General features: G+C 44.4%; 1 protein-coding gene across 1 annotated transcript in view; it reads right to left on the bottom strand.

Annotated features, from left to right (window-relative positions):
• The window catches only part of DNAH3 (dynein axonemal heavy chain 3), a 229,454-nt gene that overhangs the window by 14,758 nt on the left and 188,514 nt on the right, over positions 1-26,182 (bottom strand). Inside the window, exons 51-54 of the mRNA XM_036279927.1 lie at positions 21,683-21,881; positions 15,723-17,864; positions 11,272-11,497; positions 697-941 (exon numbers count right to left, since the gene is read on the bottom strand). Of these exons, the coding sequence (XP_036135820.1) occupies positions 697-941; positions 11,272-11,497; positions 15,723-17,864; positions 21,683-21,881 (2,812 nt within the window). The remainder of the gene's footprint in view (positions 1-696; positions 942-11,271; positions 11,498-15,722; positions 17,865-21,682; positions 21,882-26,182) is intronic.

Here is a 26,182-nt window from a genome sequence, read left to right as displayed (position 1 = left end):
TGCCCTGGCCGGTTTGGGTCAGCGGTTAGAGCATCAGCCTGTGGTCCAGAGAGGCCTGGGTTCGGTTCCCGCTAAGGGCATATACCTCGGTTGCAGTTTGTCCCCGGCCCTGGTTGGTCGTGCAGGTGGCAGCCACTCGATGTGTCCCTTTCACATCGATGTTTCTCTCTCTCTTTCTCTCTTACTCTCTCTCCCTCCTGCTCTACCTGAACAAAAAATGGAAAAATGTCCTTGGGTAAGGATAAAAAAAAATTATTTTTACTTTTTCAAGAAGCAGCACAGACAATACGTCCCAGCTATATTTTTTTCATTGTTAGGCACATGTAAAGAGAGTTGCCTAAATGTTATACATTACCTGATGGCAACTCTATGGAGAATGGCCACGGTGCCTAACCACAGGGAAGGCCTACAACTTTCTCATTATGACATTACTTCAGTAATTAGGGGCCCTCTGGTTTGGGGAGCAACACCTCTTCTTTACATTGACCTGGTTATAGGGCTGCCAGATTTATTAAATAAAAATACAGGACGCTCAGTAAAATTATAATTTCAGATAAACAACAAGTCATGTTTAGTATAAGTATGTCCCAAAGAGCACATGGAACACACTTCTACCTTGTTTCACTGGCAACCCCTCCGAGTGTGAGCCGAGTCACATGGGCACCTGTCCATGGCCTTTCCCGGCGCGCCACCTACCTAGGGGTCCAAAGTTCCGCCTCTCTTGGACCACGGCATGGAAGAAGCACAGGCCAAACAGCAGCTTTTGCCATATCTCTGCCTTTGTGCAGCTTTGGAAGAACACGGGGTCCGAGATGGGGTCATTGAGGTAGGAGCGCAGCAGGTTGGCCCGCAACCCTTTTGGAGGCTCGTTGGTCATTTTGATCCCATTCTGGAGGATGCTGACTGGAAACTTCTCTGAGGGGTAGCTGGTCAGCCAGAGCCTGGAAGGACAACAGATCCGGCTACTCAGAGCAATGTGATAACTTCAACTGAGAAAACAATGACACAAAATAATAGCGACCACTCATTAAGCATTGCTGAACACTGAACCCCATGCTAAGAACCGAATGTGTCTCTTCATTGACTCCTGCCCTCCCAGCTACCCTCTGTGGGGGGTTTGCCACCCCCTCTTACCAGTGAGGGAATGGAGGCTTGGAGATGCCAAGTGTCTGTTTCAAGTGCACAACACTTAGCAGCAGCTGAACTGAGAGGTGGACTCAGGGCCCCCTGACTTTGAACCGCGGTCTTAATCCCCATGACCCAGGCCCTCCTGCTGGACTGGTTGAGCCCTATACCCTGCACCTCAGGAGAGGCAGCTTCCAGATGCTCACAGCCTTGCCCTTGGGGAGGACAGGGGGTGACAGGGGAGAAAAGACAGACAGAATGCGGTAGCACAAGGCACTGTGAAACCAGGACCACAGTGAGGAAGGGAAATACTGTCCATGGGAAGAAGAGGTTTGTACTAGGGAGAGAAGCCTGCAAACTACGGCCTGGGAGCTGAACCCAGCGTGGCCTGTTTTTGTAAATAAAGTTTTATTGGAACCTGGCTATGCCTTTCATTTGCATATTACTTATGGCAGCTTTCATGCAGAGTTGACTGGTTGTAACAGACAATATGGCCAACAAAGTCTGAAATATTTACTGTCTGGCTCTAGAGAGAAGGCTTGCTGACCCCTGTCATGGAGGAAATAGCATTTGAAATGGGCCCTGAAGATAGGGAAAGTTTCTTCCTTTAACACAGAAAAGCTTATCTATGCCATGAAAAATGGGAACACATGTAAAAGTATGTAGAAGGAAAATTATAATTTTACCACATGGAGGCTAACATTTTGGCATATTGTCTTCTAGGCCTTTATTCATTTGTTTTTCCTACCCAAGCTCAAGTTACACACACACCGTGGCATCTCGTTTTGTTCCATTTTTCAGGGTTTTGCTGGTGTCTTTTGCTAGTCATTAGAGAGGTTCCCAACAGGTGTATTTGGGGATGGAGGATCATTAAAACACAGGACACAGGCTGAGCAGCCACGAAGGAGAGAAAGTGGGATGCGGGGAGGCTTGGTGGGCAGCCACTGTGGTCCAGGCACAGGACTGAGCGAGGAGGGAGAGGCTGTAAACAGGTGTCCTGAGGCCTGACTAGTCTTCAGATGGGTGATGTTTAGTTGACACCATGAAAATGAACAAAGAGCTGTAACATATTTTTTAAGTAGTTGCCAACTTTTAAAAATCTAGGTCTTTTTTTAAACTTCTAGATTTCTATAGTCCCTTTACAATAACCAGAACATCTGATCACAAGAGGCCTGCCTTCCTGCATAGCCACAGTCATCTGGATTCAGGCAGGAACTGCTCTTCTGTACAGGCCACTGCTTCCAATTCCATGTAGTCCCCACCACTCCCCATGGGTCCAACACTGAGCTCACTGCCCAAGAGGACTGCTACTGTACTGTGCAAAGTGGAATATTTAAAAAAAATTTTTTTTTCTTTTTTCTTTTTTTTTTTTTATCCTCACCCGAGAACATTTTTTTCCGCTTTTTGCACAGATAGAGTGGGAGGGAGAGAGAAAGAGAGAGAAACATCGACGTGAAAGGGACACATTGAGTGGCTGCCACCCGCACGACCAACCAGGGCCGGGGACAAACTGCAACCGAGGTACATGCCCTTAGCGGGAACTGAACCCGGGTCTCTCCAGACCACAGGCCGATGCTCTAACTGCTGAGCCAAACCGGCCAGGGCAAATTTTTTTTCTTTATTGATTTTAGAGAGAGTAAGGGAGAAGGAGAGAGAGAGAAAGAAACATTGATGAGAGAGAACATCAATTGGCAACCTTCTGCATGATCCCCATTGGGGATTTGGCCCACAACCTGGGCATGTGCCCTGACCAGGAATTGAACCAGCGAACTATTAGTGCATGGGTCGATGCTCAGCCACTGAGCCACTTAAGCCGGGCAGAATATTTCTTGTGCTTAGTCCTCTTCACTCATTTAGGTTACATTCCTGGCTCCTGTAGGCACTTGAGTTCATGACTTTGGGGTAAGGGACATATTATTATTAAGGACCTTAAATATCAGCATGAATAATTTTTTACTGGATGTGAAAATGGAGGCGGAGTGAATGGAAGCTACACAGATGATCTCCCAGGACCAAATGAAAATTACAAGTAAAATAAAGACAAATCCTCAGAAAAAAGCAACAGAAAAGCAGCAGGACAGGACCATATAACTAGGGACACTGGTAGATCTGTGGAGGCACGAGAGGGTGGTGGGCTGGGAGCCCACGGACAGCAGCAGTCTAAGCTGTGAGCAGGGCCCTTGGAGAATAAAGACCAAGCCCGCTCCACAGCGCAGAGAGCCAGGACAGAACCCTAAAATAGCCACAGCCACTCACCTGGGGGCTACGGCAGAGGGAGGGCAGACTGGGCTGGAACTCTGTGGGGACAACCGAGATTTGGAGGGCACTCAGAGTTTTTGCTGAGTTGCGGCCACAAAGAATGGTGGCCAGTGTGCTCATTCCATAAGCTGTGGGGAAAAACAGCAGCCCCACCCTTTGGAGATTCAGCCTTTTCCAGGTGAGGCAAAGAAATGCATATTGAGGCTCATTAACATCCAGCATCTATCCCACCCTCTGGAAATCCCCTTATGCAGAACACCAGGGCTACATTCCAAGACACTGAGTAACTGAGACTACTAGCCTCCAGGAAGAAGCTAGAGGATAACTGAACCTTTCCTGGGCTTGCAAATCTACCCAGGAAAGTAAGACTTGACAGTGGTGTTTAACATGGGCCCACCCAGGCTCATCCAAACCCAGTAGAGGGAGCCACAAACAGCAGAACACCAATACCCACAGGGAAAATTTGGCAGGCTCCAAAACCCACTGAGACAGCCCAAATGGTGAAACAAAGAAACAAATCCCAAATGAAAGAACAAGAGAACACTATTGAAGATGAGATCAATGAAATGCAGTTAAGCAAATTATCAGAGGTAGAGTTCAGAGCCATGATCTTGAGGAAGCTCAGCAGCATGAGTAAAGACATCAGCACCATGAGTAAAGATATAGAAACATTGAAAACCAACCAAGTAGAAACGAAGACTGACATAGCAGAAATAAAGAACACATTAGAAGGACAAACCAGCAGAGTAGAGGAAGCTGAGGACCGGATTAATGAATTAGAAGATAGGATAGGAAAAAATCAACCAATCAGAAAACCAAAAGGAAAAAACAATTAAAACACAGGAAGATAGCTTACAAGAACAGTGGGACAACTGAAAACGTATTAAAATTTGCATCATAGGAGTCCCTGAAGAGGAAAAAAATGGGCAAGGGTTAGAGGATATATTTGAAGAATTAGTGACAGAAAACTTTCCTAACTTGGTAAAGGAAGAAGGCATTCAAGTTCAAGAAGCACAGAGAGCCCCAGGTAAGAAGAACTCAAATAGGCCCACACCAAGACACATAGTAATTAAAATGCCAAAAATTAAAGACAGAGAGAACCCTAAAGGCAGCAAGAGATAAGCAACAGGTTACCTACAAAGGAAACCCCGTCAGGCTCTCAGCTGACTTCTCACAAGAAACACTACAGGCCAGAAGGGAGTAGCATGAAATAATCAAGATCATGAAAAACAAGGATCTGAATCCAAGACAACTCTATCCACCAAGGCTATCATTCAAAATAGAAGGTCAAATAAAGAGCTTTCTAGACAAAAAAAAAAAAAAAAAAGGCTAAGGGAATATATTAACACCAAACTAGCACTACAAGATATGCTAAAAGGATTGCTGTAATTAGTAGAAGAAATAGGAAGAAAAATAGAACCACACCAAACAAAAAAGACAAGAAATAAGTACATATCAATTATCACCTTAAATATGAATCATTTGAATGCTCTGATAAAAAGACACAGAGTAGCTGACTGGATGAGAAAGCACGACTCATCTATATGTTGTTTACAAGACCCATCTCACAACAAACGACTCACATAGGTTGAAAGTGAAGGGATGGAAAAAAATCTTTCAAGCAAACAGAAAGCAAAAAAAAAAAAAGCTGGGATAGCAATACTCATATCTGATAAAGTAGATTTCAAAATGAAGACCATAACTAGAGACAAAGAACATCACTACATAATATTGAAAGGATCTATCCAACAGGAAGATACAACCTTGGTAAACATATATGCACCCAATATAGGAGCACCAAAATATATTAAAAATCTGGAGGACTTCAAAGGAGTAGTTAACATCAATACAATCATAGCAGGGGACTTCAACACCCCACTGACATCACTGGATAGATCATCTAGACAAAAAATTAACAAGGAAACACAGACTCTAAATGAATTGCTAGACCAAATAGATTTAATAGATATCTACAGAGAATTACACCCCCAAACTGCAGAATTCACATTCTTCTCAAGTGCACATGGGATATTCTCAAACATAGACCACATGTTAGGGCACAAACTAAGTCTCTGCAAGTTCAAGAAGACTGAAATCATATCAAGCATCTTCTCAGATCACAATGGCATGAAACTAGAAATCAATTGCAACAAGAACATGCAGAGACATTTGAAAACATGGACGCTAAATAGCATGTTATTGAACAATGAATGGGTTACCATGGAGATCAAGGAAGAAATTAAAAACTTCCTGGAAACCAATGAAAATGAACACACATCAACACGAAGTCTATGGGATGCAGTGAAAGTAATTCTGAGAGGGAAGTTCATAGCACTAAGGCCTACCTCAAGAAGCAAGAAAAATATTTAATAGAGTATCTAACCTCAATACGTAAGGAATTAGAAAGCAAACAAAAAGAAAGCCCCAGAGCAAGTAGAAGGAAGGAAACAGTAAAGATCAGAGCAGAAATAAATGACATGGAGATGAAAAAACAATTCAAAGGATCAATGAAACAAAGAGCTGGTTCTTTGAAAAGATAAACAAGATTGATGGACCATTAGCTAGACTCACCAGGAAATAAAGAGAGAGAACCCAAATACACAAAATCAGAAATGAAAGAGGAGTAATAACTGACACCACAGAAATACATAGGACTGTTAAAAAATATTATGAACAATTATACAGCAACAGATTTGACAATCTAAGCAAAATGGACGAATTTCTAGAAATACATAGTCTCTCAAAACAGAACTGGGAAGAGATAGAAACTTGAACAGACCAATAACAACAAAAGAAATTGAAGATGGAATCAAGACTCTCCCAGCAAACAAAAGCCCAGGCTTGGAAGGCTTCACGGGGGAATTTTACCGAACATTCAAAGAAGGACTAATACCCATTCTCCTCCAATTATTTCAAAAAATTCAAGAAGAAGGAAGATTTCCAAACTCATTTTATGAGGCCAGCATAATTCTAATTCCCAAACCAGAAAAAGAAACTATAAAGAAAGAAAACTACAGACCAATATCCCTGATGAACATAGATGCCAAAATCCTGAACAAAATACTAGCAAATTGAATCCATCAATACATCAAAAAACTTATTCACCATGACCAAGTGGGATTCCTCCCAGGGATGCAAGGCTGGTACAATATTCTCAAATCAATAAATGTGATACACCACATAAACAAAATGAAGAAGAAAACCCACATGATCATATCAATGGACACTAAAAAAACATTTGACAAAATCCAGCACCCATTTCTGATGAAAATGCTCAGCAATCTGGGAATAGAGGGATCATATTTCGACATAATAAAGGCCATATATGAAAGACCTACAGCCAACATCATACTCAATGGGCAAAAACTAAAAGCATTTTCCTTATCCACTGGAAGAAGACAAGGATGCCCACTTTTGCCACTCTTATTTAACATAGTACTGGAATTCTTAGCCACAGCAATCAGACAGGAAGAAAAAATAAAAGGGATCCAAATTGGAAAGGAGGAAGTGACACTGTCATTATTTGCAGATGACACAATACTATACATAGAAAACCCAAAGACTCCATCAAAAATTTATTGGACTTAATAAATGAATTTGGTAAAGTAGAAAGATACAAAATTAACATCAATAATTAGATGGCATTCGCCCTGGCTGATTTGGCTCAGCGGTTGGAGCATTGGCCTGTGGTCCAGAGATACCCGGGTTCGGTTACTGCTAAGGACGCGTACCTTGGTTGCAGTTTGTCCCTGGCCCTGGTTGGTCGTGTGGTTGGCAGCCACTTGATGTGTCCCTTTCACATTGATGTTTCTCTCTCTCTCTTCCTCTCTTTCCTTCCCACTCTACCTGAACAAAAAATGGAAAAATGTTCTCGGGTGAGGATTAAAAAAAAAAAAAAAAAGAATTAGATGGCATTCTTATACACTAATGATGAACTCACAGAAAGAGAAACTAAAAAAAATTTCCATTTATCATCGCAGCAAAAAAATTAAAATACCTAGGAATAAACTTAACCAAAGAAATAAAGGACCTATTTGCAGAAAACTACAGGTCATTGAAAAAAGAAATAGAGGAAGATAAAAAAGTGGAAGCACATACCTTGTTTATAGATTCGAAGAATTAACATCATTACAATGTTTATACTACCCAAAGCAATTTATAGATTCAATGCAATCCCCATCTAAATACCAACGACATACTTCACAGAACTAGAACAAATAATTTAAAAGTTCACATGGAACCAAAAAAGACCCCAAATAACCACAGCAATCTTGAAAACGAAGAACAAAGTTGGAGGGATCACATTACCAGATTTCAGGTTATACTACAAAGCCACTGTAATCAAAACAGCCTGGTACTGGCACAAGAACAGGCAGATAGATCAATGGAACAGAATGGAGAACCCAGAAATGGACGCAAGACAATGTGCTTAATTAATATTTGACAAAGGTTGCAAGAGCATACAGTGGAGTAAGGACAGCCTCTTTAATAAATGGTGTTGGGAAAACTGGACAGCTACATGCAAAAAAATGAAACTAGACCATCAACTTGTACCATATACAAAAATAAACTCAAAATGGATAAAAGACTTAAATGTGACTCATGAATCCATAAAAACTCTAGAAGAAAATGTAGGCAACAAAATCTCAGACATCATACACAGCAGAATTTTTACTGATACATCATCTAAGGCAACAGAAACAAAGGAGAAAATGAACACATGGGACTACATCAAACTCAAAAGCTTCTGCACAGCAAAAGAAACAACCACCAATGCAGCCGCTATGGAAAACAATATGGTGCTACCTCAAAAAATTAAAAATTGAACTTGCATTTGACCCAGTGATCCCACTGCTGGGAATATACCCTAAGAAGCCTGAAACACCAATCAGGAAGAATATATGTACCCCCATGTTCATAGCAGCACTATTTACAATAGCTAAGATCTGGAAACAGCCCAAGTGTTCACCAGTAGACGAATGGATAAAAAAGCTGTGGTACATGTACACAATGGAGTACTATGCAGCGGTAAGAAAGAAAGATCTCTTATCCTTTGAGACAACATGGAGGGACCTGGCAAGTATTATCCTAAGTGAAAGAAGCCAAGCAGAAAAAGACAAATACCACATGATCTCACTTATATACGGAATATAATGAACATAACAGTCTGAGGAATACAGTAGACCCAGACACATGGAAGTAGGGCACAGACTGACATCCCTCAGAAGAGGGGATGGGGGGTGGGGGGGTGGGAAGAGATAAACCACAGAACTTATATGCATGTATGCATGACCAATGGACATGGACAACTAAGCCGGGGATGGGGTGGAGGTGGGGTGGGGTGGGGGGTGCCAGTGGGGTAAAAAGGTAAAATATCTGTAACAAAAAAATAAATAAAAATTCATAAAAAATAAAATTAAATAAAATAAAAATTAAAAAAAAAAAAAAAAGAAACAACCACCAAAATGGAAAGGCAACCCCCTGTATGGGAGAGCATAATTGCCAATGATATATCAGATAAAGGGTTAATTTCTAAAATATATATAGTGCTCATACAGCTCAACAAAAGGAAGACAAAGAACCCAATTAAAAAATGGGCAGAGGAACTAAATAGACACCTCTCCAAATGGGACATACAAATGACTAAGAGACATATGAAGAAATGCTCAACATCACTAATCATCAGAGAGATGCAAATTAAAACAACAATGAGGTGTCACCTCACACCTGTCAGAATGACTGCCATCAACAAATCATTAAACAACAAGTGTTGGTGAGGGTGTGGAGAAAAGGGGACTCTAGTACACTGCTGGTGGGAATGCAGACTGGTGCAGCCACTATGAAAAACAATATGGTGTTACTTCAAAAAATTAAAAATTGAATTGCCATTTTACCCAGTGATCCTACTTCTAGGACTGTACCCTAAGAAGCCTAAAACACCAATTAGAAAGAATATATGTACCCCCATGTTCATAGCAGCACTATTTACAATAGCTAAGATCTGGAAACAGCCCAAATGTCTATCAGTAGACGAATGGATAAAAAAGCAGTGGTACATATACACAATGGAGTACTATGCAGCTGTAAGAAAGAAAGATCTCTTATCCTTTGAGACAACATGGAGGGACCTGGAAAATATTATCCTAAGTGAAACAAGCCAAACAGAGAAAGACAAGTATCATATGATTTCACTTATTTGTGGAATATAATGAACATAACAGTCTGAGGAATGGGGTAGTCCCAGAGACGTGGAAGTAGGGTACAGACTGACAATCCCCTGAAGAGGGGGTGAGGGGGAGAGATAAACCACAGAATTTATATGCATGTATGCATGAACAATGGACATGAACAACAAAACTGGGGACAGGGCAGGGAGGGAGGGGGAGAGGTGGGTGAGTGGGGGGAAAAGGAGAAACATCTGTAACAAAAATAAAGAAATTAATTAAATAATAATAATAATAATTTTTTCCTCACTGAGTGTGTTATTGATGGTCAATCAACTCACCATCCCTAATCGAACTGAATTCGTGAAACTAGTGGATCTCCCTTCAACTCTTACATGAATCTCACCTGAGTCTTATGTGAACAGAAGCAATGGTGACCTGGTTTTGTAAGTAAACACCATACACCTTCCTGTGATCAGGCAGACATGACTAAAATGAAAATACCCACCAAGCTTTGTTGGGTAGAACAGAGTTTGCAAAGGTTTCCTATAAAGGGTCAAATGGTCAATGTCATAGCCTTTGCAGGCCGTGTGGTCTCTGCCACAGTTACTTGGAGCGTGAAAGCAGATAATATATATGTGAGCATGGCTGTATTTCAATAAAACTTTATTTATGGACAATGAAATTTTAATTTCATGTAATTTTCATGTGTCATGAAATATTATTCTTCTTTAGAATTTTTCAACCATTTAAAAATGTAAAAACTAGCCCGGCCAGTTGGCTCAGTGGATTGAGTGTCGTTCCATGGACTGAGAGGTCTGGGTTTGATTTCGGGTCAGGGCACATGCCCTGTTGGGGGGCATGTAGGAGGCACCCAATTGATGTTTTTCTCTTACATTGATGTTTCTATCTCTCTTTCCCTTCGTCTCTCTCTAAAAAAAATCAATAAAGACATATTTAAAAAAATTTAAAAATGTAAAAACTATTTTTAGCTTGCAAGCCATACAAAAACAGGCAGTAGACTGGATTTGGCTCATGGGCCATAGTTGGCTGACCCCTTCCTGGAATAATAGAATCACTGAACATCTGGGTTGAAAGGGGCTTTGAAGTCTGTCCGATTATCTCAGCACTCTGCAAATGCAAGAACGAAGGCCCAGTGGCTGGGCTTTAAAGTCCACAAAAAACAAATAGCTGTTTCCAATATTGATGAAAATTCCACGGAGCCCAAGAAATACAGGCTAGAGCAAGGACAATGGTACCTAGAGTACAGGTGAGGTATTTTTAAAGACAAATAATTTTTAAAAATCAGATTTGCTGACACTTAATGTACCATCCGAGACACATTTCCTGTCATTCCCCCAACAATTTCTTACAGCATGTGTCCCTCCGTCAGAATAACTTCTCCATGCTTCCTTAACACACATCTTTGCTTTTACAGATGCTGTCCTCTCTGCTTGGAATGTCCCTCCTGTGAACTCCTATTCATCCTTCAAAACCCCAGGTAAACATCTGTCCTCCAATTCTTCCCCGACTTTCCCTCCCCTTTTCTGTGCTCTGTGGTTCTTCTCAGAAGATGAACAGTATTCGTCTATGGGCTGCCTGCTGCTAGACTGAGAGCTTCCTGAGGGCAGACCGTGTCTTGTTCACCTGTGCCTCCCATGCCACCAGGCTATCGCCTGAGCTGGAGCTGGGCTCAGATAGGCAGGGTGGGGCAGCAGCTCACCTGAATCTGCCATGGGTGTTCTCAGGAACAATCACCTCTTCGCAGATCTTCTCCAGAGCAGGCATCCAGCTCGTGGCCAGATGGCAGTTCTGTAAGACCACCCAGGTGCCGTCTCTGATGGCAGTGTGGATCATTTTGGCCGCGATAGGGCCTTGGCCTTGGCCCAGGGATATGATCTGTGTCTTGGTACCTCCCATGTTAAGATCTTCAGCAAACTTCAGCAGGCCTGAATGCAGGAAGAACAGGGGCTTTCATAAGAGAACAAGCCAGCTAAGGCCATATTAATAGTAATATCACAGAAAGAGGGGTCACGTTAAAATTCTGGGCTCTGAAAGAAACTGGCTGGCTTCTGTGAATTACAAATAAGCATGTCTCTGGGGAGGTTTCAGACTTCTGGTTAGATGAAGAACCTTAAAGATACCATTGATTTCTTTTTTGCTCTGAATACACAGACATTCTTGACTTTACATAATTACAGAAACTGAAAAAAAAAATCAGAGTTTGAAAGAAAGAGAAATTCCCTGGTGCCAAAAATAAAGAGGGAACTCAAAACTAGAGAGGTGAGCACATCACCAGAGAACTAGGAACTGGGATTTTAGAAATTTATTTTACTAAGAAAAACATGTTTGTACAGTGAAATTTTAGGAAATCCTTTCACTTCTCTCTCCCTCGGGGCAGCAATGATACCAGGTTTTGTGAATCCCACCAGAGATATTTTATGCATTTAATTCATGCATATATACTATTATATTTACATGAATTGTACAATGTTGCATTTGCTTTTTCACCTGGGATTTTTCCACGTCACTACATTTGTAAAGGCCTTATTCTTGTTTATGGTTACATAGTATTTACCATTGGAAAATACCATACTTTATTTAACTGATTTAGAGGTTGGCATTTGTCCATGGGACATGGGCATAACTTTGCACTCAAAAGAGGTGGGGTGCTGGAACTGGGACTTTTCTTCCTAATGAAGTTAGGATCCTCAAAGGGCTGCACCTTTGTGCAGAGAAGGCCAGAGATCTGGTCGCTGACTCAAGAAGCAATGTGGAAGCTTGTCACTGGTCTGTAGCTTGGATGGAAAAGAAGACAAAACTCTCCAGTGAGAAATCAAAACACCAGCCTATGGCGAAGGCCAGGAGGGGTATGACCTTACAGTGTACCCTGTAGAGTGGGATTCTAAGCTGAGAAATTTCCCCGAACTTGAAACCCCTGGGGCACTACTGTTTGCGTATGTAAAATTGTTCTGTTAGGGCACTCCTAAAACCCAAGGTATACGAGACTCCCACAAAACAACGCAAGCTTGCTAATCGTGAACTCACAATAAAACATTACCAACTACATGAAAAAATACACCACTATCAGAGACAGGCAGCATATGACAAATGGGAAAATCAACACCCCAAGAATGGGAGAATTGACTCCCCAAGAATTACATGTGAACTCTGTGGTGGCCGAAACTCTGTCCCCTCCAGATACATAGCTTGAAGTCCTAATTCCCAGAACCTCAGAATGTGACTGTATTTGGAGATAGGGTCTTTAAAGAGGTAGTGAAATTAAAATGAGGTCATTAGGGTATGTCCTAATCCAATATGACTGTGTCCTTACATGAAGAAGAGATTGGGACACTCATAGAGAGAAGACCATGTGAAAACACAGGGAGCAGATGGCCATGAACAAGCCAATGAGAGAGGCCTCAAGAGAAACCAACCTGCTGACACCTTGACTTTGCACTTGTGTTCTCCAGAACTAGGAGAAAGACTTCTGTTGTTGAAGTCACAGTCTTTGGTATCTGTTGCGGCAGCCTCAGCAGATTAATATAACCTCTGAGAAAGACCACGAGGAAAGCACATTTGAAAATCATTAAAGAAGGAACACAAAGCTAATAAAATTCAGAGTTCTATGAAAACATGGATTTGGAACAAAATAAACACAGCTCTGAGAAATGGAAAGCATTGTTACTGAAGACAAAATCTCAAAGCATGGATGATTAAAAGAACAGGTCAGATACAAAGGGAGAATCAGTGAACCAGAGAGTCTGCCAGGAATGACCCACCAGTAGTAACGGTGCCCAGCACCCTGGTGTGGTCTCCAGACACCGGGAGCTGCTGAGAGGACTGGCTGCTGGGAGGAGTGTTTGCACAGACGATCCTGGAATATGTGGAATCTACAGCGAGGAAGCATCAGACACCGCTGGTCATATGGAAAGGATACAGCTGTGAAGGCACCCATGGGCCAGGGACTGAACAATTTGAGCATCAAAAAGGCCAGCAAATACCACATTTGGAACATCCAGTATGTTCAAATCCATGTGTTCACAATGGTACCAAGAAAATGTCACTGCTTGAGTAAATTTGGAGGTTCCTAGGACACCAATTCATTATTCTGAAAGCTGGTAAATAAAGAGGATGAACTAAGCATTTTTTTTCTGTCTGTCCTTTTCAATCTATATTCAGAGTAAACCAGAGTTGACAAAAGAAAAACTCTTTATTAAAAGAATTCCAGCTAATAAATGTGGAAGGAATGACAGAATTAAAATATCATCATTTTGCCCTAGCCTATGTGGCTCAGTGGTTGGAGCACCAGCCCACGCACCTAAGGGTTGCAGGTTCTATTCCCCGTCAAGGGCACATACCTGGGTTGCAGGTTTGATCCCTGGCCCCAGTCCAGGTGCATGCAGGAGGCAACCAATCAATGTGTATGTTTCACATTGATGTTTCACCCTCCCTCCCTCCCTCCCTCCCTCCCTCCCTCCCTCCCTCTCTCTAAAAAAATCAATGGAAAAAAGATGCTAGGGTAAAGATTAACAACAACAACAAAAAAGTAAAATATCATCATTTTAAAACCCCTAACAAAATCATGGATCTGGGCAAAGATTTTTTAAGGCTGCTAAAACCATTAGGTCAGTGGTTCCAGTGTTGTCTGCACATTGGAATCACCCAACAAGCTTTATAAAACACAATGCCTGGGTCTCACTCACAAAAATTTCAATTTAATTGGTTGAGGGTGTGGCCAGGGCATGGAGATTTTTCTTAAAGCTCCCCAGGTGATCCCCTTTTGCAGCCAGGATTGAGAACTGTCATGTTAGGTGATAGGATGATGGGAAATGTTATAAGGGAGGTGGTGGAGGAGTGGGGAGGGGGGTCAGGGGGACAATGCTTAATCAGGAGATAAGGACAGCCAGACGGAATGTGCCTCCTGACCTGTGAAGTTCCCTGAGAAGTTATCCATGCTGAATCTGATCAAGCCTGAGGCCAGGGGAGCTTTGTACACCGTCGGAGTAAGCGGCCCATCCTCTGCCCACATGCCCTCATTTCACAGACCACATTCTGATCCTTCCCCATTTCTGTTCTTGACCTTTCCTGGTTTCTGCTAGGTTCACTTGCTTAAAGCTGCCACATAAGGACATAGAGAAAAAAAGTAAAGGTGTGAGGTAGGGGTCATAAGTTGACATTTGACAGTAATGTTTGAACCTGGACAAGGGACCAATCCATATGAGCTGCCTCCTCTGACTTTCCAGGGTGCTGGCTTTCCATCTGGGTCCAACTCCTCAGCACTCACAGAACACCTCCACCTTGTCATGGGCATTTCTGGCACTGTCTTCATTCAGCAACAGAGAAAACGAAAGCTTTGCAACCGCCAACAGAACAGAACACTAATCTCTTCCTGTCAACAACTCACACCCCTTTAAAAAGCACAAACGACTGCTGGAAAGAGACACAAGCTGGTAATGGTTGCTTCCAGGAGAGTTAGGAGTAGATGCACCTTTCACCCTATGTAAGAGTTTCCCAACCTCAGCACTACCAACATCTTGGGCAGATAACCACCTATGGTGGGGTGTCTGGGGTGTTCAGCAGCATCCTCGGCCTCTATCTACTAGATGCCAGTAGCACTCCCCAGAAGACAACAAAAATGTGTTCCCACTTTGTCAAATGTCCCTTGAGGGGGCAAAATGGCCCTGGTGGAGCCATAGTCCAATGCCTTTTGGCATTGTTTGATTTTTTTTTTTATCATCACTCACAGTGTTAATTATTCAAAAAAATTCAAAAATTAAAAGAAGAGAGAAAAGCCGAGCTGATGGAAGCGATAGCAAAGACGATTTAAGACAAAGGCAACAAATTGGCTGCCAGGCTACATCTAGTCCCAGCATGGCCTCCCAACATTTTAAAGGAAAAATCTGAATGAGTTACCAATCTGTAAAAATGGGTGATCTCTGCATTTCTTGTTTCTCTTGAAAAATCAGACGATCTGGCTCACATGTCAGATGGTGAAATGCGTGGGTACTGAGAAGCAGCTGGCCCTGTTAGGTGGCAAAAGACTGCAGTCGCTCAGCTTTATCTTGGCCTTCAAAGCCATCTGAGTTCGAGACTCCTGATGTAAGGGACATGCTATTGTCATCCATCCACATTCTGGGCTCTTTATGTCCTTCACACAACAGCCTACCTTACCTGCCATTGGGTCTGCGCCAGGAGACAGCACAAAAATCAGCGGTGTACAGCAGTTGGAGTCATTGTAGGACCCCTGGAGGTCAAATGTAGGGGCTTCGGTGTATATGTTGCCCATGTGCTCAGCAATGAACTCCCGAACGGCTGGAATGATCTTGTCGGGCCGCAGGCATCGGAGGATCACCATCCTCTCCAACCCTTGAAGGAACCTCCAAGTCCCAGGGAGCTTCTCTTCATGGGGCCAGGCTGAGTCATAGATGAACTTCCATTCATTAGCATTGTGTTGTAGATGTTCCATCAGGCCTTTCAGTTTGGGCAACGAAGATGCACGAACCACTTCTGCCCACGCCTTCTCAGACAGCCATTCGGACACTGGGTTGGGGAAGGGGTTGTCCAGGGCAATGCCTCCAGTTAGAAGAAAGTACCACACTTCCTCGTTAATTTGCTTTTTCTCTTTCAAGATGCCAATGGTCAAGAGGAGGGAGAAAAGCAGCTTATCCTTCTCAAACAGAGAGCGGCAGACGTTGTTGTAGATGCTGAGGGTGAAATACTCGATGATGTACTCAATGCGCTGCTCCAGCTCTTCGCTCTTCCGGCTGTGGGCCAGGGAGTGCACGTAGAGGCTGATGAACCACGACAGGGAGTACTGGTACATCGGCTCGATGTTGGCCAGGTCCGAGATGCAAAAGAAGATGGTGGCAGAGTGGACAGCCACTGGCTTGTAGCCCATCCGAGTCTCATCAATCTGAGTTTCCGTCATCGAAGCAATTTTCTGTTTCTCGGAGATTTCTTCAGACAGCTCTTTGGAGGAGGACAAAATTTTGATGGCAGTCTCATCTTCAAGGATGTTGCCCTCCGACAAGGAGAGGACCTCTAAGATCTTATCCTCAATTTCTTTTAGCTGCTTCTTGTTCTTGGCACTTTCCACAATCAACTGGTTCTTTTTGTCCTCCAGTTCTGGCTTCTCCTTGGCAGCCATGATGCCAAGGAGCTGATCTTGGAGACCCAAGGGTGTGATCATGAAGTTGAGGAGACAGACTTTCACGGCAACCTCAGGGAGGTAATGTGGGTTCCTCAAACGGGTTGTGATATATAACTTAAAATCCTTGGAGTATTCGATGATATTTTCACCCAGCCTCATGTACTCAACCCCTTGCTGCTTGAATGTGGACTTAAGCAAGATGGGTTCAATGAAGGCATCCAGCTCTTCTCCGACATTTTCCAGTAAGACAGGGGTGCCAAACTGCAGAGCGTTTTCCAGCGTCCTCACATAGCCAGCATCCGAGAACTTGGTGACAGACAGCTTATTCACTTTCTCCATGTTCTTGACCCACTTATTGGCCTGCCCCTGAGGGTCAATCATCAAGGCCCAGCGTCTGGAATTGGACACAATAATGCCATTGTCAATGGAGAAGGAATCAACTGGCAGCCCAGCGATCTGCCAGGCACGAATTTTTATGGGATCTCCTAATGTGTTGCTGAGACTGAAGTCATTGGAGCCAGGGATGACCTTGTTTTTACATTGGGCCAACCACTGCTTTTGGCACTTGGCCCGATAATCCACGGTAAAGGCCCCCAGGTAAGCCACAGTCCCCGAGGACACCAATACATCCCCTGTCAGATTAATATAGCGGATACCCAGCTGCCGGGCAGCTTCTGTCCATCGGTCCTTCTCTCCCCCAAGACCGCTGATCAGCTTTTCTGCCCTGACCAGCTTTTGGGAACAGATTTCGATATTTTCTTCCAAAGTTATTTTCTTGGTGTTCATCTTTTCAAAGTCATCATTCAGGTCCTGGAGGTGGTCTTCCACCAGCTTCAGCTCTGCTCGCTTCTGGTTCAGCTTCTGCATCTGTGTGTCCAGCTTCGCCTCGGCCTCCTTCAGCCGCTCTCGCTTGGGAGCAACCACCTTAGCCACGCGGTCATACACCTCCATGGCCCTCACCCACTTGCACAGACCTTCGCAGGCAGATGACACATTTTTAATGATGGACGGTTGGAAATCTGGGTGGTCGATAAACCTTTCTCGGATTCGTTTCATAATCACTGGGGGGATGTTGTCTTTGTCATATGCCTTAAGGCTCTCCAGGAATTTCAGATCTCCAAGAATCTTCCTTGATACCCCCCAGTAATCTTCTATCATTTTACCTGTTTGGGATGAGCAACAGAGGTAAGACTATTATTAAGACGTTCTGGCTGAGACTTAAAGCTTTTCAGTGACTACTCTTCAGATCTGGCAAAAAAAATTAAAGTCCTGCAGAAGACATTAAGGGTAGAGAAAATACTCTGTATGATTCTGTAATAATTGACCTGTTATTATATATTCGACCAAACTCATAGAACGAACACCACCAAGAGCTGATGACTGTGTAAACTATGGACTGTAGGTGGTTATGATGTGTTAGTGTAGGTTCATCGGTTGTAACAAATGTCCCGCTCTGTAGGGGGCTATCGATCCTGGGGGAGGCTGTGCCTGTGTGGAGCCAGGGAAATATGGGCGATCTCTTTGGTGTGAACTTAAAGCTACTTTAAAAATATAAAATCTAAATAAAAAAAGAAAAGTCTAAGCTCTTCACTGTGGTTTGGAAGGCCCATCTACCTCACCACATCTCTGCCTTGCTCCTTGGACTTCAGTCACGAAGGACCTTCCTTCATCTCCTCGGTCACTCTGTGTGCTTCCCTACCCTGGGCTGGAAATGGCCTCTGCCTGGCTCCTGATCGGATGGATTCAGGTTCATTTCTAAAGCCACCTTTCACTAGGCCACAGAGAGGTCTCCCGAGACGACCCTTACTAAAGCGGCCCCTCTCTCCCTCCCCCCGCATTCCCTCTCATCTCAGCTGCTGGAATGCCCATTATTTTTAAAGCATTTATGGCAATCTGTGATTTTTTTTTTTGCTTACTTTTTATCGTCGGGCTCTCCCTCCACGTTGTGAGCTCCGGCTGTGTTTACTGTGGTCTGGCACCGTGCCTGAGACTCCGTCACAGTAAGTGGGTATTGAGTGAATGTTGCCCCTTATCCCAGTCAATAGGTGGAGAGGGCAAAGGAGCCAGGGACATGTGTTTTGAATATTCTTTTTCAAGTCTGGGAGGTGAATTGAATGGAACTCAATGAGTCCTCTGTGTGAGTGGGTTGGGGAGGCCCGAGAGAAATCAAGGGTGGGGAAGGAAGGCCATCTTGCCACTGGACCGAAGGCCATCTGTGACCTGCCCAGATGTGAAGCAGGGCCCTATTCTCCTTAGCACCTGTCGTCAAGCTGACTAAGGACTGAGTGAGCCCCAACCGCATCTCAAGGCTCCTTCACTGACATGTTGAAAAGGTTGGAGGCCTTTTGGCACATGGCACTTGAGCCCTACTTGCCAAGCTCCAGCTCATGAAAAAAGCTGTACTTGAGCCCTGGCTGAGTGGCTCAGTAGGTTGGAGCATCATCCCATATACTGAGAGGCTGCAGGTTTGATCCCTCTTTGGGGTGCATAGGGGACCCATGTTTCTCTCTCTTGCTCTCTCTCAAATCAGTAAAAATATCCTCAAGTGAGTATTAAAAAAATAAAAAGTTGTACTTGAGACATCGTATTAATGACAACAGGTCACATGTGTCCTCTTCCTAATGCAAGCACAGTAATAAAACAAATATTTCCCATGAAGGTTTTTGTTCACCTTCAGGAAAATGATCTGCTCCTTTTAATTCAAGATGCCCCAAACTAACTCAATTGCTCTTTGCTCCATTCCAGTGTACCGGCTGAATTCTGTGGGTTAAGTGAATAGTATACACAATGTGCTTCACTCTTGATACAGAGAGGTGAACAATGGGTCCTGTGTGGATTGTCAGTGATCCAAGAACAGAGCTGACTTTTGGCATCTGGCTATGTTTTTTTTTATTATGCTCACCCGAGGACATTTTTTCCATTTTTTGTTCAGATAGAGTGGGAGGGAGAGAGAGGAAGAGAGAGAGAGAGAGAGAGAGAAACATCGATGTGGAAGGGACACATTGAGTGGCTGCCACCCACACAACCTAACTGGGGCTGGGGACAAACTGCAACTGAGGTACGTGCCCTTAGCGGGTACTGAACCTGGGTCTCTCTGGACCACAGGCCGACACTCTAACCGCTGAGCCAAACCAGCCAGGGTGGCACCTGGCTATGTTTTGTGCACAGTTCTCAATCCTGGCTGCACCTTCAAACCACCCAGGTGTTTTAAAAAATACTAACTAGCCCTGGCCGGTTTGGTTCAGCGGTTGGAGCATTGGCCTGTAGACCAGAGTCAGGGGTTTGGTTCCCTCTAGGGGCACGTACCAAAAAAAAAAAAGAATACTAATGCTCAGGCCATGTCCTAGACATGGAATGAGGATCTCTATGGATCACTAGGAGGGAAAGGGCTGGGGGCGTGGGCTTCGGCCTCTATACTCCCAGGTGGTTCCAAGTGTGGCCAAAGTGAGCTGTGCTGGCTGGCTCACCCTTGTTCAGACCCACCAAACACAACTCAGCTGCTGCCCTAAAGGATCCCCTGTCAAGTCCACACCCTGCTTGTTCATCCCTGATCCCTTGTGCATCTTCTTCATAGAGCTTTGGTCTGGAACCAGTCGGGAGAGGGGGTGCTAAGCAACGGGAAGCAGAAACCAGAATCCTTGTTCGATTCCAAGACACCTGTCTTGATACAAGATCTTACATATAATTTGGATTTTAAGGAGATTGAATATTCACCTACTAATGCGTCTAGGCTCAATTATATATAAGGAGCTTTCCTCCTTCCCCTAGAATCCTATCTCCCCACCTCCCCTCCCAACCCGTCTCTGCCTCCCTCTGCCCCATCTCTCTGCCTTGAATTCTCCTCCAGCAGCTCATGCTCCATCCACCTCACCTTTCTTCCTCTCCCCTGTGTCTTGGTTTCCTTATCTCTGTCTCTCTTCTTCACTTGCTCCACATTTGTGTTTCTCTGTATCTGCATCTGTCCCCGTTTCTCTCTCACTCTCAGCCTTGTGTTTCTGTCTATCTGCACACCTTCCACATCTTTCTCCCTGACACTGTGTGCATCAGTCTCTCCCTCCCCATCTTCTCTCTCTGTGTTGTTCTATCTCTCTACTAATTCCTTTTCCTCCTGATCTCCTTCCATGTTCATTTTCTCTTTGTGTCTATGTGCACGTGTGAGCATGCATATGCATGTATACACAGGTGTCTATGTGCGTGCATGTACCTGTGTCTGCACACACCTATGCGTGTGCAAGCATCCACGTGCACATCTATGTGTGCACACGTGTCCATGTGTCTATGCACATGTGTGTGTCTATGTGTGTGCAGGTTTATGTCCATGTGTTTATATGCATGCATGTGTGCATATGAATGTGTGTGTATGCATGAACGTGTTTGCACACACCTCTATGTATGTATGTATCTGCGTGTGTGTGTATGCACGTGCACTTCTATGTGTGTATATGTGTTCGTATATATGTACACCTGTCTATTGTGTGCATGTATGTCCATGTGTCTATGTGCATGCATGTACTTGGTTGTTCATGTGAATGTGTGTGCACATGTTCATGTGCATGCATGTGTGAGTTATGCATCTAGGTGTCTGGCCTCCATTTCTTTCTCAGTTATTCTCTCTTGTTGCTCTGTCTCTGTCTCATTCTCTTTCTCTGGTTATCTCTCTGTATCTCTCTCTCTCTCTCTAGCTGTTTCTGTTTCTCTCTCTCTCTCTATGACTCACACACTACTCTGTGTCTTGCCCCACATCAGCCCCTTTGTCTCCATGACCTTTATTTTTATCACAATTTGCAGGCAGGATACTTGACTTAGCTTGGCTTCACCTACATAGACTGCCTTTTCCTGACTGGTTGAGAGGAGAAAGATGGTGAAGAAACACAGGAGAGCTCTTTGGAGCACACCCACATCCTGGCGCCTTTCTCACTTCCTCTCAGATTCTGCACACTGCCTGTGGGCTGGGGCAGGGTGGGGTGCTGAAGGGGGTTACCGGAGCCGCTGGGGTCTGGCTTCCTCTCTGGTCTCAGCCCTTTCATGACACAGATGCTCTCCATAACGAGCTTGACGGGGCCTGGGGGGTTCTGCATTGACTTCACCAGTGAGATGTCCGTGGGGTTCAGGGTGTCCAGTGCAGACAGCGCAGCCTCCAGTGCTGGCATGGCCTCTGCCAGGTCCCCCTCGCATTCATCCTGCGGGCAGTACAGGGACCAAAGGAATGAGCATCAGCACCTGGCACACTGGGCGGGGAGCACAGTTCTGCTTCTGGAGAAAGCTGGGGAAGTGGGCAGAGGCATGACCGCGGTGTCCATTCTCCCAGAAAGGTGCTCCACCTGAGCTCTCTGCAGGAAGGCTTGCATGGCCCGTGGGGCTGCAGCTTAGATGCCTTGGACAGTTAAGAATTTATCTGATTTGTGATCTTTTAAAAAATCAAGCCTTTGTTTTTTAAACAAATTCCCAAGAGATATACGTAGTGGGTGACTTCACACCCACCGATCAGGATGGATCAAGAGATGATAGTTGAGGCATAAGGAGTGAGTGACAGATGAGACAAGAGTTGGGCCGAATAAGATTTCATTGTGTTAGCCCTAGCCGGTTTGGCTCAGTAGTTAGACTGTCAGCTCACAGACCAAATTGTTGTGGGTTCACTTCCGGTCAAGGACCCCTACCTCAGTTGCAGTTTGATCCTCAGCTGTGGTCTGGGTCATGTGGAAGGCAACCAATTGATGTGTCTCTCTCACATCGATGTTTCTCTCTCTCCACCCTTCCTTCCTCCCTCCCTCCATCTGAAAATCAATGGAAAAATATTCTCGAATGAGGATTAAAAAAAATACTGACTCATGTAATAACACAGATAAGCCTTGAAAACATGATGCTGAGTGACAGACACAAAATCCCAGCGGCCCCATGATTCCCATGCAACATGCAGGGAGTTCCATGGAGGCAGAGAGCAGGTCAGTACAGCCAGGGGCTGGGAGCGGGAGGGTGAGGAGGGCTGCTGAAGCTTCCTTTTGGGGTGATGAACATATCCTAGAATTAAATAATGCTGATGGCTGTACAACTGAAAATATTAAATGGCATAATTTAAAAGGGTGACTCTTTTTTTAAAACTTATCTGTATTGTTGACTGTATCACAGATGTTCCTCATTTTTCCCCTATTGACCCCCTGCTCCCCACTCCTGCCCCTCTCCTGCCTTTCCGCACACTATTGTCTATGTCCATTGGTTATACATAAAAGTTCTTTGGTTTATTTTGTCCCACCCCCCAACCCCTTTCCCTTTGAGGTTTGTCAGTCTAACAACCAGCTTGGACTTCTTAATCCCTTTACCTTTTTCACCCATTCCCCCAACCTCCTCCCATCTGGCAACCAACAAAATGTTCTCTGTATCTATGAGAATGTTTCTGTTCTGCTTGTTCATTTTGTTTGTAGATTCCATTGTTGATAGATATGTATTCACTGCCATTTTGATTGTTCTTATTTTTTATCTTTTTTTTCAAGAAGACCCTTCAACATTTCATATAATAATGGTTTGGTGGTGATGAACTCCATTAGCTTTTCCTTGTCTGGGAAACTCTTTATATGGCCATTGATTCTAAATGACAGCTTTGCAGGATAGAGTAATCTTGGTTGTAGGTTCTTGCTTTTCATCACTCTGAATATTTCTTGCCTCTTCCTTCTGGCCTGCAAAATTTTTTTTGAGAAATCAGCTGTTTTATGGGAGCTCCCTTGTAGGTAACCAACTGCTTTTCTCTTGCTGCTTTTAAGATTCTTTGTCTTGAACCTTTTGCATTCTGATAATGATGTGTCTTGGTGTGGGCCTCTTGGGGTTCATCTTGTTTGGGACTCTCTGTGCTTCCTGGACTTGTATGTCTGTTTCCTTCACCAAGTTAGGGAAGTTTTCTGCCATTATTGTTTCAAATAGGTTTTCGATTTCTTGTTCTCTCTCTTCTCCTTCTGGCACCCCCAAAATGCGAATATTGGCACGCTTGAAGTTGTCCCAGAGGCTCCTTACACTATCCTCATTTTTTTGGATTCTTTTTTCTTTTTGCTGTTCTGATTGGGTGTTTTTTGTTTTCTTAGATTCCAAATCGATGGTTTGCTTCTTGGCTTTACCTACTGTACTATTGAATCTGTGTAAATTATTCTTTATTTCAGTTAGTGCCTCCTTCATTTCTGACTGTGCATCCTTCATTTCTGACTGCTCTTTTTTTTTATGCTCTTGAGGCCCTCCCTAAGTTCACTGACATTCTCATTAAGTTCATTGAGCATCCTTATAAGCAGTGTTTTGAACTCAGTATCTGTTAGGTTGCTTATTTCCATTTCGCTTAGTTCTCTTCCTGGAGTTTTGTTCTGTTCTCTCATTTGGGACCAGATTCTTTGTCTCCTCATTTTGCCTGCCTCTTTGTGTTTGTTTCTATGTATTACTTAATGAGAGGTATGGGGCTAGCTGAGACCAGATGCTGCTTGTTTGAAAGAATTTAGGAAAACCTGAAGCAGAATCCAAGACAGGCCAATTCTATAGTAAAGCAACTGGCAACAGCTTGGGTGGGCTTGAAAGTTGGATGGGGCGGGGCCTCAGGGAATCACCAGGGCAGGGAAAACAGTGTGAGCCAGGTTGCTAGAGTCCCAGATATGGTGGCTGTCTGCCTCCCCAGGGAAGGGCTCACCAAAGGAACAAAGGCCTCTGATAGCAGATCTGTCCAGGATAAAACTGCCTCTCCAGCCCTCGCTCCAATGCCAAACAGCTCAGTTCTTTCCCATATGTCTCAGGTGCCTTTCAACTGCCTCCACCATGCTGGAGCCTGGAGGGTGCGAGTCTGAGTAAGTCCATGTGTGGGCCCTTTAAGAGGAGCTGCCTGGGGCTCCAGCCGCCTCAGCCTCCCTCAGTCTCCGTTCCCGCTGGTTTTCCAGCCAGAAGTGATGGGGATTCTAATCCTGGCACTGGAACCCTGAGCTAGGGGCCTGCTGTGGGACAGGGACCCCTCACTCCTCAGGGAGGACCTTCCCAGCTGAGGTGTCCTCCTGATTTTTATCCTCCACACGTGGGTGTGGGACCAGCCCATCTGCCTTCGCCCCTCCTACCAGTCTCCATGTGGCTGCTGCTTTAATTCCGTAGTTGTAGGACTCCATTCAGCTTGATGTCAGGCAGCTTTGAATGATGGTTGTTCTGCAGTTTAGTTGTAATTTTGATGTGGTTGTGGGAGGACGCGATACCACATTTACCTACCCTCCACCTTGACCAGAAGTCCAAAAGGGTGACTCTTAATGGTATGTGAATTATATCTCAGTTAAAAAGAAAGCTTAACATTATAACTTTTAAAATAGGAAGGAACCTTATAAATTAACTAGGGGTCCAATTAGTAAATCCAAGGAAAGAAAGAAAGAAAGAAAGAAAGAAAGAAAGAAAGAAAGAAAGAAAGAAAGAAAGAAAGAAAGGAAGAAAGAAAGAGAAGACCTCAGGAAGCAAAACAAATTTAGCTCAGGCATCACAGACGGCCAGTCACAGATCCAAGCTCTGACCCTGGCCCCTGCTTCTCACGCAGTGACTTCTGTTAGCCCCCCGCCTGAGGGTGATCAGCCATGAGTGAATCGAAACTCCACAAGAGAACATCAATCCCAAGCCAAAGCAGTAAGTGTTGAAGTCTGTATCTTGTAGGCTTATTGTGATAGGTGGTCCCACTTTCGTACATGTGTGCGCACATGTATACAAGTACAGGTGTGTGTATCATAGATTCTTTACTTCAGGTGTTCTGCTCTTCTCATTAACAGATAGCAATGTTTTATTTAGCTTCATATATTCAAACAACCCCCCACCCAGAAATGAGCGGTGTCAGATGTTCCCAGTATCAGAAGGGATGACAGTAATGGCTCAGTCCCCAGGCCATACTGCAGCCATCGAATGTGTGTCAGAGTGGGAGGCAAGAGGGGGAAGTGAAACTAGTTCCTGCTGCTTCTCACGCCAGCTGCACTAAGTCTGGTGGCAGAGGACACCAGAGGCCACAGCTCTGGATTGTCAGACGACTTCCACCCCCCGGGGAGACCCGGGTTCGGTTCTCGCTGGGGGCGTGTGCCTCGGTTGCGGTTTGTCCCTGGCCCTGGTTGGGTCGTGTGGGTGGCAGCCACTCGATGTGTCCTTTTCACATCGATGTTTCTCTCTCTCTTCTTCTCTTTCCCTTTTGTTCTATCTGAACAAAATATTGAAAGTGTCCTTGGGTGAGGACAAAAAAAACAAACCCAGTGTGTACTCTCGAAACACTGAGAACAAGGCAGGAAGCTGAAGGCTTCGACGCCAGGAGGACGGTGGCTACGTGATGGGTGGAGCCCGTTAAAGTGGGCATGACAGTGATTCTGCCGTGTTGGGAAGACACCGTGACACGACGTTGAGGAGGTCACAGAACGCGGGTGCAGCTGCAGCAGAGCTGAGGCGCAGTGGCAGCAGACGCAGTCCATGTGGCACTCAGGCAGGAAGGAGACTTGGAACTAGAGAAGGT

The sequence above is a fragment of the Molossus molossus genome, unplaced genomic scaffold (genome assembly GCF_014108415.1).
Source record: "Molossus molossus isolate mMolMol1 unplaced genomic scaffold, mMolMol1.p scaffold_m16_p_3, whole genome shotgun sequence".
In the NCBI taxonomy this organism is placed as follows: Eukaryota; Metazoa; Chordata; class Mammalia; order Chiroptera; family Molossidae; genus Molossus; species Molossus molossus.
This window is presented reverse-complemented; position numbering and strand designations above follow the sequence as displayed.